The sequence below is a fragment of the Perna viridis genome, chromosome 14 (genome assembly GCF_037379345.1).
Source record: "Perna viridis isolate PV_CMFRI_1.1 ecotype Kerala chromosome 14, ASM3737934v1, whole genome shotgun sequence".
Classification (NCBI taxonomy): Eukaryota; Metazoa; Mollusca; class Bivalvia; order Mytilida; family Mytilidae; genus Perna; species Perna viridis.
In genome coordinates this window covers 6120561-6136820 of record NC_142458.1, presented here as the reverse complement: position 1 = coordinate 6136820, position 16260 = coordinate 6120561, and the positions used below count along the sequence as shown (strand labels likewise).

At 33.0% G+C, this 16260-nt stretch overlaps 2 protein-coding genes across 8 annotated transcripts in view; both read left to right on the top strand.

Moving 5' to 3' along the window:
* The window catches only part of LOC148597920 (protein tyrosine phosphatase type IVA 2-like), a 41537-nt gene extending 34893 nt beyond the window's left edge, over positions 1-6644 (top strand). For all 6 annotated transcript variants that reach the window (XM_088561332.1, XM_088561333.1, XM_088561337.1 and 3 more), the window contains exons 4-6: positions 1558-1688; positions 2343-2417; positions 4010-6644. In XM_088561332.1, coding sequence (XP_088417458.1) covers positions 1558-1688; positions 2343-2417; positions 4010-4121 — 318 coding nt within the window. In that variant the 3' untranslated portion in view covers positions 4122-6644. The remainder of the gene's footprint in view (positions 1-1557; positions 1689-2342; positions 2418-4009) is intronic.
* A 3301-nt stretch (positions 6645-9945) lies between these two features.
* On the top strand, positions 9946-14438 carry LOC148597919 (uncharacterized). Of its 2 annotated transcripts, none has more exons than XM_088561768.1 (5): positions 9946-10161; positions 11327-11449; positions 11858-11917; positions 12249-12347; positions 12746-14438. In XM_088561768.1, exons 3-5 carry the CDS (start codon positions 11894-11896, stop codon positions 13676-13678), a joined length of 1056 nt encoding a protein of 351 aa, XP_088417894.1. In that variant the 5' UTR covers positions 9946-10161; positions 11327-11449; positions 11858-11893; the 3' UTR covers positions 13679-14438. The 2 variants fall into 2 exon arrangements, with proteins under 2 accessions (XP_088417894.1, XP_088417893.1); XM_088561767.1 differs by lacking the exon at positions 9946-10161 and adding an exon at positions 10353-10493.
* Positions 14439-16260: the final 1822 nt, after the last annotated feature.

Here is a 16260-nt window from a genome sequence, read left to right as displayed (position 1 = left end):
CAGCAAGTGTGACATGACTTTTGAAGGCTCTATCATTATCGTAAACAGTCGCTGGAAACATGTTATAAATATGTTCTATCTGTAAAAATCAATTACTACAAGCCAACTTATAAGACACATATATAAAATATACCAATTAATATATAGCCTATAGGGTTTAAGGAGGTAAACCTAGGGTAAGGGACATGACTCATGAAATCAGTGATATGTTTGTATCATATTCAATTTCAATAAAGCCTCTCAATTTTTCGTATGAAGCAGAATAAAATGAATCCAAGTTAATTAGATGCTTACATAAGATTGATGTAAAATGCTGAATACAAACGTTCCAATGATTTTGAAGAGTTATGTCCCTTACCTTAGGTCTACCTCCTTAAATTTACTTTAAAGAGTGGAAGGTCCTGGACTCTTCCAGGTCTTCAAACCAATGGTCCATTCCAGAAATATCAGAAGTCCACAATAAAGTGTCAATTACAAGGTTTGAAGGTCCAGGACCCAGGCAGAATTGCAGATGTTGGACCTGGGACCACGATTAGTCTGAACCTCTTGAGTGTATTATGGGAAAGTCCATCATCCCATCTTTTTGTTTTGCCAACAATAAACTATTTAGGACCTTGAAGTTCATATTCATTTCATACAAAGTTGATGTTACATTAGGGCCTATTGTGTACAATATTTCTAGCAGTTAGCATCTATTGTTATTAAAAACATCAAGTTCATTATCTCTATGGGTTATTGTTTATTTTGGCAGGTTTTTTGTTTGTCATTGTTTTGGTTTTATTTGTTCCATTTGTGTTTTCCGATATTTTAAATATGTTTTGTTTGGTCTTCATCTTCTCCAATTTCATGTAAACAAAAAATCTAAGTAAAAGTGTTGATTATTCAGTTTTCTAAAGGCAAGTAAAAATTATATTATCCTACAGCTAAATATAAAGGACTAGCCAAGGTTGCCTGTGATAAATTTCTAGAATAGTACATTAATGACCCTGGACAATAAAGTTTTATTTATCTTGAACTTTCCAAATTATTTCTATGGACCTGTGACTTCTTGTTAAGTGTTTAATTAAGAATTGTACATACTTAACCAAGTTTGCTAGTAAAATTTCATTTTGTCAATTAAAAATGGAAAGTATCCATGATTCTGCAAGAATAATTTGAAAAAAAAAGGTTTCACACACTTTGGTTCTTTGGATTATCTATGACATTGTATGGACTACTTGTAACAGAAAAAAATAAGAATATTGTCCTGGGAAAAATCCTACATTTGAAGTTACATGGGATGCAGGTCACAACGGGGGAAGCATTTTGAAAAAAAAAATTGATAGCAGTCAATGATCATTTGCCCTACTTATTGATTAAGCCTTTGGCAAGACAGTTTCGTAATGTAACTTTGAGACAGTGAAATTAGGATAATCAACTGCTTTCCATGTATAATTCTGTTTCTCTAATTTTATAACTTACCTTACATCTAAAACATATTAAATTGATGATCCTTTAAATGAATACCTAGTAAATGATGTCAATGTGTCAATTAATTATACTTCGTTTATTTTGCAGGACTGGCAGTTCGATGATGGAAACCCACCACCAGGAGAAGTCATCGATGAATGGATCAATCTACTCAAGACAAGGTTTAAGGAGGAACCGGGCTGTTGTGTGGCTGTTCACTGTGTAGCAGGGTTAGGCAGGTAAGCTCAACTGTGGGAGGGGTGACAGGTCATTGGTTCATACATGTTATATATACCGGTAGTTTGTTTATATAATGAAAGAAAGATAACTTTATAGCTTGTTTGGGAGAATAAAAGCTCTGAGTAGTTACTGGAGAGAGAGAATATGGGGAAGGTGTCTGTTTGTAAATGTAGCTGGTTTAGAATTCATGAAACTGAATTATATGATCTCACAAAAAAAAAAAATAATCAACTGGACTAAATGTACTTCAGCAGTAATTTTCCTGGACAGTTATAGTCATGTAAATAAAAACTGCTGTCCTTTTCACAAAAAAAATTGTACGAGTAAAAATTGTCGAAGTTATTTTGTCACAAAACTTTGATCCATGTAATGACATAAAACCAACTAATTTTATAATGACAATTTTTTTTTAAAAGGGCATCAGGTCGTTGGTTTTGTGATTTTCTGTTTTTATAAGCTATGCCTAAGGCAGGCCATTTCTCTAGGCAGGAATTTTCATGCATGGCAAGTTAGTTTTTTCTATTTGATTCATACAAGATTTTTTTTCGGTCCATATGATACTCCAATATGTTGTTTTTTTACAAGAATCATGGTCAGATTATTTTTAATCTCTACTGGGCTATGAATGTTTATTTTTGATCTTCTCCTTTCAGAGCACCTGTTCTAGTAGCCCTTGCTCTTATAGAATGTGGTATGAAGTATGAAGATGCTGTGGAGCTCATTAGACAGTAAGTCTGAATATATTATACCCCATTTCAAATTAAAGCAATCACCTTTGTCAGTATTTCTGTTCATTACACTGTCCTGCAATGCATTTCTCAGCTTTTTTCTGAGAAACTAATTGAATATTTGATCTTTTGCTTTTGCATAAAGACTTGTACCGTGTTTACCCTTACCAGATTCCTCTCTCATTTACTTCCTGTTTACCATATCCAGATAAAAATAGTTGAGTGTGCATATTTTTAGCATGATGTAGCATGCAACAACCTATTTAATTTACCAAAAAATGGATATAAAATTAGCTGAAATTTATTTTAAAAGGGGATAAAAAAAACTATATTGGGAAATTTTAGCACAACTTAGCATGCAAAATCTTATTAGTTTACAAAAACAGTGATAAAATAAGATAATTTTTTTTAATGGAGAAAAAACTTCTACAAAACGCTTTGCACTTGTATGATTGATTGATTGATTGTTGGGGGTTAACATCCGAGCAGCAATATTTCAGCTATATTCAGACAACTGTTGTATGTTATTCATGTAGTTATATAGTTGAGTCTCAAAGCTATTACTAACAGTTTAATTTCAATGACATCTTTGCAACTAGGTTATGTTGTGTAAATGTCTTCTGCTTTTCAGAAACATCTGGCACTTGTATGTCACAAGTGTTCGATGTCAGGTGGTATTCAGAAAAAAAAGTATTTGATGGGTGTACATGTAATTGTGGTCTTATGGTGAGAATTGATTTATTTACAGTGGGTTTAAAAGTAATTTTCATGGGATAAGATTTGTCTTCCTTTATTGAATGACCATTATTTGATGGTAGTAGAAAGAAAATTGATCAATTGATTTAAACATTAGATTCAAATTCCTATGGAATAATAGAAAGTTTAAATCTCCTTGTTTAGTCCTATTTTCTAAGAATCAATCAGTGGTTGAATCATGGTTGGAGGAAAAAACTAGTTCTTAAGTAGCAGTCTTTGTAAGATGCAAAATCTGAAAAATGTGATACACCCCAGAATAGGCTACATATTTTTGTTTTTGTAATTAAGTTGTTTTATGGGTTTATGTTATGAAATACATAATTATTCACTCAAATATGCCTGCTCTTAGGAGATAATCAACATTGAAAATCCAATAGATTCTATTGTATTTGGGTGTCATTTACAGAGTTATCTCCCTTAATTTTGAAATCTACAGTGCATTCTATATAATTTTTATCTCCTAAGAACACAGGTTATATAAAAAACTGAATGATAATTTCTGTTTATTATGGCAATTCAAACAAAATATCAAAAATAAAAATATGTAGGCTTTTTACCCATAAATCACATTTTGTATGATTCTTAGCTGGAGTGCTACTTAATTGTTCAGTTAACTACCCAATACATTTCATATACGAATGGTAATCAATCAAAGGGAGACAAACTCAATCCTATGAAGTTTACCTTTTCGCTCTCTGTTATCTAAACTAAATGCAATTGTACTTAATGTACATTACCTAATTGACAATTTGAATGGGGCCATTTCACTATGTCTTTTTTACTGATAAATTACAAGTCCTATCTAAATATTCTGTACTTCTTATTTTTCATTTCAGAAAGCGTAGAGGAGCAATCAATGCAAAACAACTTGCCTTCCTGGAACACTACCGTCCGAAATCTAGACTCAAACAGAAAGGCAATGGCCACAAGCAGTGTTGTGTCATGTGACATTTTTGTATAAAGGTCATGTGACATTTCAATGAAGATCATGTGATTTCCCTAACAGACCAGCATTAATTTTAACCAGCAAAACACACATGCACCGCTTAAGTGTTCAGAAAGTGTTTACACGAAGTGAAATGCCCCTAAAAGTCTGTTCTTGATATTTAGCGTACAAATTAAAACAAAAATGTGAGCATATTGTCAAATCTTTGATGTTTTTTTTTCTGTAGTCAAGGCTTTAGTGAGTGAATTTTTGAAAAGGTTCATACTAATGAAGCCTTTTTTTGATGCACACATTTTCCAACTTTTTGGTAGAACAGTTTGTTGATGTTTCTTAAATTGATAGATCAGAAATTTGATTGAATACATGTACATACCATTTTCAATGAAAATATTTTCCATCACAAACTAGTGCTATGTACAGGGCAGTTTTTAAGTCTATGATATTGTATTTAGGTTTTTGATTGATTTAAACTTGTATGTATGTTTATTTTTTCTGGAAACTGGAACAAGAACTGTTGAGAATTTGAAATTAATTTTAAAATGGGGTGGACACTTTTTATCACATCTCCATAGAGCTTGAATTTTACTGTTTTCAAATGAAATTTATTTTTTTACAACTTTGAATGACACAAAAAAATTTAAAAGAAATTGTTACAAAATTGTATTTAAGTGACACCAAATTCTTCTCCCTTTAAACTTCCAATCTCTGGGTTAAAGAATTTGATTTGACCATACTAAAGAAAGTTATTTTAAAACACCAAAACTAGATGATGTATGATGTTCCTCCTCCAATAAATATTTGAAAGATACAATTTATATACTCCAGCTCAGTGGATTTTGCCAATTACTTCATTTCATGGGGGAGAACAATAAGATGAATATAAGTTTAGTTAGTTTTATCAAAAACATAAAGTCTACATGACAAGAGAGTTATTTTACCATTATTTTGATTGACTTACAGCATCTCACAACATTTGAGATATACATGTACAGTACTTAGATTATTGTTTCCGCCATGGTCTGGTGAAAATTGCAAAGTCCACAACAGTTGTAGTGTAATTCTGGTAATCTGCATCCATTTCATGTGAGGGTAAAATTACATTTATTGTAACTACATCTAAGGCCAGGAGACTTGCCTATCCTGATTTATTAGTCATGGTGGCCATCTTGAATGGTCTATATGTTTTTATCATACTTTATTCTATCCATACATATATTGGAATGTCATATCCTATTTTTTTCTCTCGTTCAGTGATTGATGTTTTTATGAATCATTATTTATTTTTCTCGTCATGAATTCATGTTTGGAAAATTTAATGTTATTCATTATCTATATATTTGTATGGTTCATGAAACATTTTAATGTGTGTGCCGAATGTGTTGATGTGAAGTCACTTTTAAAATAGCTTGTATTGGTGTTCTATGGCTAATAAATATTGTCAATTGTGAAAAAAATATGCCTATAAATGAAATATTAAAAATGAATTTCTGCATTGTATGTTACTATTGAAATAAGTCTCAAAATTAATGTAGAACATTTTACATTTTTTTGTCATGTAAAATTCTATCAATTTGTTTACAAATTATTGAGGCTAATTATGCTTATGCTAATTATCTCCCCTTTCCTCCCAATTTTAACTGTTCAATTTTCCAGATTTTCAGTCATAATGCTAATTAACTGTTTCATTCTTTGCTTTCCCAATATGCCTTTATATAACAATTCAGCTCAAATCATTAAAATTCATATTTTTGTCAAAATCTGATTTCACCTTTTCATATTTGTAAGTTCAGAAATTTTGCAGTAGTATATAAGGGGTATGATAAACAAGTTTTATGCTGCAAGTTTCAATTTCAAAGAATCTCATTGGACAATAGCCTGATCATGTGACATGTTGGTTTTACACACATTCCCTTTAAACATACATTAGGATATATTTATGTTCATATGACCTTTGACCTTTGAATACATGTTTAGCTTTGTACCATTCTCAAGGGTTCAAAACTAGGTTTCTGAAAAATTCAACATCATTGCATGGTTTTTTTTTTCAGTAGTTACAAAAAGCTTTGAAAAAAATAGAACAAAAAATGGTGAATTAGTGAATTAATAAAAATGGATTTTTCTTCAAAGGGAGTACAATTTGAATCATAAAAATCTGGTTTATGTAGAAAATTAATTTTAGATAAAAAGATATTTTAGAATTTCAGTGTCGTATATTAAATTTATTTATATTTTCCTGTCCAAATATTTTTCCATGATATTATGAACCTAGTTTAAACTCTAAAATTTCCTTGAAGTGTGCAAAATTCATTTCTTATTTTTTAAATCTTTGTGAGATTGGATTGATTGGTGCTTTTATTGTTTGAAACCAGCCAATGAAACTCCTGGTTTCAATAAGCCAATGAAAATTCTTGTTTTAAAATATTTATATTTACTATAATTGCTGTATGTTTTATTTTTTTGTTCTCAAGGGAGTTGTACATATGTATTTCAAGGGCAATATGAATCAATAAATTTCCAGTCGGTTATATTAGTGTTATTTATCAATGTGACTAAAAGCCTTTAGTGTGGTCATCACAAGGAGTCAATAACAGATTAAACTTTTATGTACCATTTTGTGTAAGAATCAGGCAATAAATGTCACATCATTTTTCTCAGTTTGTTTTTTTTTTGGCCTCAAATACATCTAGAAAACATCTGAAAAAGCTATTTAAATTTATCCTGAAGCATTGGTGATGTAGATATTTTTTTAATGTTTATATAATGAAAAAGTGTCCATAGTGCATTTCAACTAAATTTGACCTATCAATATCTTAAAAAGGCAAACTTTACAGTTTTACAGTAATTTCTTGAGGTTATGAGGTATGAATACTTGGATAATGAAATCAAATCTCTGTGTATTTTTTCTTCATGTGCCATACCTTATACACATATTGCCTAATACTGAGACGGAGAAGTACTTAAGTACTTTCCTGTCTAAGAGTCAGGCAAAATGTGTATATGGATTGGCACTTGAAGAAAAAAAAATGCATATGTTTTTGTCCATGGGCCACATACAAAAACACTGACCCCCTTGCAGAATTTACTTGACTAACATTTTTACATGGCTGCAAATATCTAGATTTTATTTTATTAAAGTAGCTGAAATATTCCATACATTCCACATTGTGCGCTGTCAAGGTGGTCATCCATAGAAGCTTAGTTTTTGTGCAATAACTTTAATTTTAGTTGGTTGACCTTTATAGAACATGCATTTTTCTGATGTCCAGAGTCCGGACAATAATTTGACTATTAGTGAATGGGTCAGTTTGAAATTATAGCAATTATAGCAAAGTGCCATTATCCCAAAGGAATTGATTTTTGAGATTTTGACTTCAACCATTCATGAATAAGAGGCAAAAAAGTGACTGCTTCAATTCTGGTCAAATTTTTATCCTGTCAATTATCTTATTATTATCAAAGTTCAAAGCTGTTTCAAGCTCGAATGGTGTGTCCTAACGTGCCCCCACTGTTCATACTTCGACCTCTGTGTTCGTATTAGGTTGCGCTCTGCGAAGCATTCTATTAGCTACTAAAAATGTCTACCTTCATATTTTAAGTGCTTAAATTTTAGTTTTGACTAGTGGTCTAATTTCAATCGGTCAGTAACACGTCAAAACGTACGATATTTTTATTCAGTGTCCACCCTATTTACTACTTACATAAAACTATTCCTAAAAACTATTGTATTACGTGTAAGCTTTTATTATTGTCAAAGAAAAATGCAACCCCAATTAAAATGGGTTAAATTATGAAAAATAACGTTTTCAAATGCAACGGTGATCTAAATCAACTTATTTTATCGTGAAAAACATGTAAACAATTCATTCATTTCATGGAGTATTCTTTGATTTATGAAGAAATGGAAGAATGGGCAATTCTGGCTTTTTCGATTTTACTATTTCTAATGTTTTCATCTTTTCTGACCAATTTAATAACTATGGTATAAATGTCCAAGATAAAGACTGTTCACTGGTTACACACCCTCCATGAATAAATATATGATAAGGTTTTTTAATACCTCTGAATTACGAATGAGTTCGCTTGAATTCAGAATTTCCGGATTATTTTATAATATAAACCTCGAAGGTTTTCTTCAAATTCTTAAGTCCTCCTTTTATTCGACTGTGTAAAATAAACAATACCATTTTGTAATCTGTAGATTTTGACTCCATCTGTATGAAAAATGATATTGATAGTTTACAGTCTAACCATCTTGCTTCTACTATCAAATATGCAGCCCGACTTGTATATATACTAGACAGGCTGAATATTTGATCGCGGGAGCAAGCCCGTGTGGTTGAACAAATGACAATTTATGGGTTACAGGTAAGCAAGATGCGGAATGTATGGAATATTTTAGCTACTTTAATAAAAAAAACAAAATCTATATGTGTGCACATTATTTGCTAGGTTAAATGGCTAGTTTTGTATTTTCATGGCCACAAACATACCAGTTTTGTAGATATTGCAATATCGGATCCTTGTCCTCAAGTTATTAAGTCAGGATGAACGTCTTGTCGACAGTATTCAGAACTATATTATAAGGAAGTTCACTATTCAAACAAAGCTGTAAACAAGAATTAAATACTCAAAACCAAAAATATCGAAATAGAAAACCAAAACCAGCACCGCCAAGTTCTACCAGAAAATGTCAATTAAAGGAGTACATTATTGTACCCTTAAGTTTCACTTCTTACAGTTAGGCTTCTGGAACAAGGCTATGTTGCTACAAGATTGAAGTCATCACTACAGAAGTTCTATTGTCGCCATCATGAACTCGTGGGTACAGTGTATCCATCAGCACCATGAAAACTGATTTGTTCATTGTGTCTTAGTTTTCCTTTCCTCTTTCGTCTACCCCAGACTTGACTTTTTATGAGCAACTCGGCGGGTGTTTCTAGAAAAGCAGAGGACGTTTACACTACCGATTCACCTTGTCCATGCTCTCAGTTTTTAGTGGAGTCCGAGTTTCTCAATTGCTTTTGTTACTGTGTGTATTATTTTAGTTACTTAATGTTCTTTGATGTGTATGTCTGTTTTCCATGGTTGGTCTTTGTCCTTGGATTGCTTTCTTTTGATTTTCGCCGGAACTTTTGTTCCCTTGATTACTCTTTCATACAACGCCAAGTTCAAGGAATAAAGCGTCAGTGTTTTAAGGGTTTCGATTTTTGTGCTACGGAAAATTTCAGAAAATAGTATATGATATATAATAGGTTGTGGTTAGATAAATCCAACTTCTTAGTTTGTGAATACCCTCGACTTCAGAGGCGGGATGCAGGCGGTTGGCAACACCCTCTTTTATTGGAAACTGTCATTTTCACGTTTAAAATTGACAAAAATATCAAACAATGTCCTAGCACCCCCTTTTTCTGAGAAACCTCGACTGGCACTCCTACTTTTAAAAGTGTCTGGGTTCGGCTAGCTCTGGAAAGGTCGCACAAAGTGTATACATATTCATGAAGGATGTACTAAATATAATTGGCATAACATGTCAAGAAATCCATACGGTATGAGGTACCAAGAAGAAACTAAAACAAAATGCATTCTAACGCGATTAAAGTATTAGTCTACATTGAAACCTGTACACCAGTAGTTCAAAGTTTTTTTTTTCTTTTTTATCAGCCCGCATTACAACAACGTGAGTAGTAAATAAGTTTTTAAATGTAGTCCGATCTTTCTATTCCTTTGAACTTTCTCACTTCATGCTAGTAAATCTCTGCATGTTGCAAAATTCAGCTCCTTTTGACTAAGGGTTATTTCGCGGAATTTTACAGATCCATTGTGACGTGATACGAAGAACATTTTTGAGGGAGGCCAAATACTTCTAAGAAAATGTTTTTGAAATGGAAGGATTGCTTTATTCGATTCCTTTACTTCTAACTCTACGTAAAACAAATCTCAACGAGAAGCCACTCATTGAAGAGCACGACGTCGTTGTGTCGGAAAAACACGAAACCGGATGAGAGTTTCAAAACGAAAATGTGAACGCCGATAAAAATAACGGTAAGACATTTATATTATTTTTTTTTTATTATTATTTTTATTATTATCATTAATTTACTTGAAAACAATAAGTATTGTAAATTTTGATTGTTTAATTATTATAATTTAAAGGATTGCTTTGATAATTCTAAAAATAACGTTAAAGTATCGTTCAAACGATAAAAACGTCTACGACGTCACACCGATTGTACAGCGCCATCCATAGTTACCGCTCGAAGTTTCATGCAAACAGTCGCATAATTTATTGCTCCCGAAAAAATCACATTTATACCAGAAAAATGCTTCAGAAACTTGAAGATTTCTGGACATTCAAGGATTGGGAAGTTTTGCAGGTTGGTCAAAATATAATTTTGTCCAAGACCAGCTTTATAAACATTTATTCCTTAAAAATAAAGCTCAGGATCAGGAAGTGGTCTCCTAACAACAGTAAACAAATCTTGGTTTTTCAAAAGCCGAGCGAAAAACCCAAAGCGGGTAGCCATTTCAGCAAATTTTTATTATTTCTGATGACCGTGAATACAATTAATTGAACAATCTGTCTAATACATGTTAAAGTATATTTTCAACAACTCACACCCAGCTCAACAAGTTTTCATCACTGTGTTTACATAAGAAATGTTTTCGCAGAAGGATATCGATGCAAAACCAATGAAATTCTTGGTTACACAAAGATCAGATATTTGATTTGATTCAACTTTCTTTGGGAACTCGAAAAGGGGTGGGGTGGTGTTTCGAGGATTGAACCTACCTTTTGTTGGAATATTTTTGTTAGTTTTGTGCAAAAATGATGTAAAATTAGCAAAGGATAGCCGAACCCCCTTTCATGAAACGCCTGAATCGGACCCTCCTTCGGCCCTAACTTTTATACGCTACCCACAGTATACGTATCAGATACGGAGATCTACAGGTTTGCGCGCGAAAAAAAGGCTCAGGTTTTTATTTGCTTTTATTTGGTGGTCCCAATCCTTTTCCCCTGTATCGGCAACTGCATGTTTTCGTGCAGATAGTACATACACAGACACTTGTTAAACAAAACATCAATTTTAATTAAAACGGCAGCTGTTAATGAGATAACACTTTTGAAACTCCAAATGATACGCATGACGTCTTTCCTGTTAATTTTGGTTTATGTGTATAAATCTAGACGTTGCTGTTTTGCTTTCAGAGAAGAGAAGGAAGACCAAAGTTTGGTCCTTTGAGAAGAGTCCGTGATGCGTCCTCTGACACTGAACAAACATCAGTTAATAAATTGTCAGAGGATGCCGTACCAGGACTCAAAACTTCTGTGGTGAGTTTTTTTTATATTCTCGACTGACATAAATGAATGCCTCCAGAAAAGAGAACCCGACCATTTTGATTTCTTAAAAATAATCCAAGAAACAAATCGTTGTTTTCATACACCACAAACATTAGGAGCCTAACTAAAATCACACATACATAGACACATACACACGAAACACAAAACTTAAAAATAAATATATACTAGGGCTTGAAACCGTGGAATGAGATACATAACAAATAGTAATATATTTTTTTTATTAAATCTTTTACACTTAATAAGCAAAGCGCTTTATCAATCTTTTTCATCATTCAATAGCTCGTGTTCATTATAACATCAAAAATTGTGTATGTTATTAAAACAAAACGAAGTAGGCATGCAAAATTATGCATATATTAGTTTTCTTTCTTTTGACAGAATCCCAAACCCACCACATCAGGACGAGATTCCTGTATGCCAGAGAAATCTAAACATAATGTAAGTGGAGCAATACATTTTACGACTTTTTTTCTATATGAAGCAGTGATATCGTAAAAAAACATTTTCTTCGAATAGATTTGTCAGAAAATTATTTTCTAAAATGACAAATATTACAGGATCGGATCAAGAAATTGTTAAAAGAGGAGATCCCACCCACATTGTTATTAAAAGAGGGTTACTGGCTGTTATTTAACTGTTTTTGCAAGAATTTTCATACAAAAAGGGGGAATGCATGCTCACAACCCCCGGGATCTACCAATTAACTCGATTTCAGAGCCGTAAGCTATCATCAATAAAGGTTATTATATGTATTTATTCACTTCTATAGGTTGTTGATGTTAACAACAATGTCGACGATGATCTCTCTGCCATCCCAGGATGGTACAATATACAAGACTTCCGGGAGCAGTTTGAAATCGAGATGCAGGTTAGTGACGCGTTTGAGTTCTTAGTAACAGGTATTGCTCATAAATTTAAAAAATATGAAGATAAGTAACCGTTGGTGAAATATTTATTGACATACAAACAACACAGAAAACAAACAACAAAAACACATACACAAAAAAAATGATAACATTTTTAATTAATTTTTTTTTTCAAAAATAAAAACAAAAACAAAAACGAAAACGAAACAACCTGAAAACAAAAATGGAACAAACAAAATACTAACACAAACGTTTTGTCCGAACAATTAAACATACATGTACTTCTTTTCTTGTTATGTAGAAATTAACGAAATATGTGTACAGTGACGTGTTGAAACACAAATAGACTAATAGTATGATTTTTTACAGAAAACTTTAAAGTTCGTAATCTCCTTTTCAGATGCCGTTTTACACGGGCTGCTATATCTCTGACGCTGATTTTATTGAGCACGCCAAGGTCAAATGTCCGACCTCCAAGTCGGTTAGGCCTGTGGTCAAGGGCACTCAATCTCAGTATGAGACCATAAAGTCTACACAACAAACAACGCCTTACCGCCAAACCTCTTCATCTCAAATACAGCAGACGACATTTCAACCACGTGTTGAAAATGTTCCAAACAAGTTTGCTGACGGGCCTAGGGGTTCTAGTGTAAACAATGGAGCTCCGACAGATGTGGAAATCGACAAGGATATAGCAGACATAGCTGCGCAACTTATGCGGGGAGAATCCACACTAGAAATCGCCAAAAGGCTTGCAGAGCCTAAACCTCTGAGATCTAAGCCCGTCAGAACTCGTAATATCAGAATGAACGACTCAGAGGAAATTACAGCCAACGTCATAGAGAAATTATATCCGCTTCTCCTCCATAAATCCGTAACGAACACTAAAACTCCTTGCCATACCCCCTCACTTCCGGTTCAAATTCAGAAAATATTTAGTCAGATTCCATTCTCAACGAAAGCTCTTCTACAACGCTCAATCATGAAACTGAACTTTTTATCCACCAAACAAAAAGCAGATCCGGACAAGGCACTCTTCCGGTCAAAATCCGAATGCGAAGTCAACCATGTAAATTTCTGGAACCATGCATCACAACAATTTACTGCACTCCCTGCTTATCAATACCGGTCACGCAGCACAATTGAAATGATTCCAGAGCAAATAAAGGTCACACAGGTCAACCGGAAGAAAAAACAATCGGGAGTGGGGGCTCAGCCAGCACCAAAACGACAAAACAATGGCAAGGCTAAAAAGCAACAACCAATGACCAATCCATTTAATATTTTCGCCATACCTATCTACATTCCGACAAAACGAAACTCCGGGAATTAGTGATTCTTTTCTTTACTATCTGTGATAAAAACACTAACTGTGATATCTTATTATCTATCTTTTTTATTTTTTTACATCACATTAATTTGTATACCATTTATTCATTTTCCGTATTTTTATTTATAATTTTGTATCGTATTTTTTAAAAACATTTATATATGTGCATGAGGTCGGAAAACGGATTTCTTTTTGTCATCATTTGTAAACATTATTCATTGTTTTATTTAGGTAACAACCAATCCAATTCTCATAAGGGGGACTATGGATTTTTTAATGAGACGAACTTTTTTTCCATTGAGCAAAAATAACTTGTATTTTTTTCCAGCGCCAATCAAAACATCGTCTATTGAAAACAACCATTTTTTTTTGTCATCTCACTACAGCATAGCACCTTTCACATGGAAAGCATGACTTATTTTTTGTCATTTAAAGAAAAATCTGTTTTTTTTCTCTCTAATGATCAGTCAAATTAGTTTTTTCCACAACTTCCAGAAGCAACCTTTTTTCCCAAAACAATCCATATCCCCCCAAACCACACAAACATAATTCAAATGGTTACTGCCTCACTGAAGATATAGGTCATCTTTATTCAATACCAGTACTTTGTCATTCCTTCACTAATCAATTTCATTTTGTGACCCTTCTTCACAAATATATGTAGCCACTTGCTTATTTATATAAATATCTATCTTAATAACTCGATTGACTCAGAATTTCTTCCCAATCCGTTTTTCGACCTATTCCTTTTTACCAAGTGTGTTCGGGGGGGGGGGTGGGGGGATGGGGGGTGTCGAGTTGTGTGGGAAGCAATCGAGAGAATGAGTATATGTGGCAGAAAGTTGTAAATGGAGTTGATATAAATATCTGTGTGTATATTTGTGTGTTCACGATCGTTTTTTTTTCATTCGAAAGAAAGGTTGTAAATGAGAGTTGTTGAGTGTAAGGTGTGAAATGCTTGTGGGCAGGACTGCACATTATTTCTTTTTTTTTGTAAATATGTACATTTTGTAAATAAATTATTTATTTTAAATGGTTTTTCTTTTATTTTGCCTTTATATTTTACTGGAAATAATGAACAAAAACCTATCATAAAACTTTCTAGTTAGATACTAATGCACAAGTACATCGAGCCTCAAACCAGTTGGCAATTATACGGTCCCTGAATGAAATATTTGATCTTACTCCATTTTACTTTCTCTTCATGTGATCGTCGGTATCTTTGAGTTAAGTAATACTTAAGTAATAACAAGGGCTGAAATTGCCGTTTAAATCGATCAAACGATCACTGATTTCGCCAAAGCAATGTTATTTTATGACACATACAGGCCTACGCAAAAAGGGGGCGGGCGAAACCAAAATATAGACAAATAAAAAAAATAAAACAAAAAAATGAATAAAGAAAAAAATAAACAAACCTATATGCAAACAAAAGAAGCTTAAGTTCATTACAAATCATTGCAAAACAAATTCAGATGAAAATATGATATGAAAAAGATCGTTCTCTAATACATAACTATTGTATGTGTGAATAGCAACATATAAAACATAAAAGCAAACAAACAGTAAAAAAACATCAAAACAAAACAGAACACACAAACCAAATATTAAAGACAAAAACCATTACTTGAATTATATACATATCGAAACACCCAAACAAAACTAAACTCATTAAGGCAAAACAAGTTCAAATAGATATAGTGAATACAGTAAAACACAAGTTTTGTTTGTCTGATTAAAAATCAACAACGACAATAAAGAGATTAGCGGATCGTAGCATGATACAATCGCAATGGTCGAACCCTGGACAGATGGAGCAATTAAGTGTGTTGACACACTTAAGCATAGGGAATTTAAGTTCATTATGTACACAAGAACGAGTTAGGACACAATATAGCACAAAATTTGAAAATTAATCACAAATGTTCAAAATCGGACCAAAAATATAAAACAACATGATTTTTTAGGTTGTGCCCCTCGATCTCGAAAGCGGTAAGCGATATCTGAAATCTGACTGAAGAACGCTGACAGGGATTTCCTTAAGGAATCCAAGAAAAAAAAATCGAAGACGGACCAAAAATAAAAAAGTCGTTTTTTTTGGGGGGGGGGAGGGGGTGGGCTCAAATGTGTACCCCTTCAACTCCAAAACAACTAACCCTGTTAACATTTTTTAAAAGTACATGTAAATTGCAAAGGGAATAGATTGACGTCTGGATCATAAAATTTAGATCAACAAAAAGCTTTTTCTATTAATTTTAATGATAACAACTATTTTGTCCCCATTTATCCCTCTATTTTCATAAGGAGTGGTGCAAAAACTACTAGTATACGGCCATCCGCTATATACCTGGGAACAATGTGTACAGACTTCAAAAAGATTGGATAAGTTTTACACGTTTTCGTAAATAAACTAACGCTAAAGGACGCCAACAACGACGACACCGACAGGGGGATATCATTATATCTCAAATACGAGCTCACTGACCCATCATTTTTCCGACGCAATCGGTATAGTTTCGCTTTTTACCCTTTGACCTTAAAGACGCTCTTCCATGGCCCTGTTATAGGTTTCGGTCAATCATATT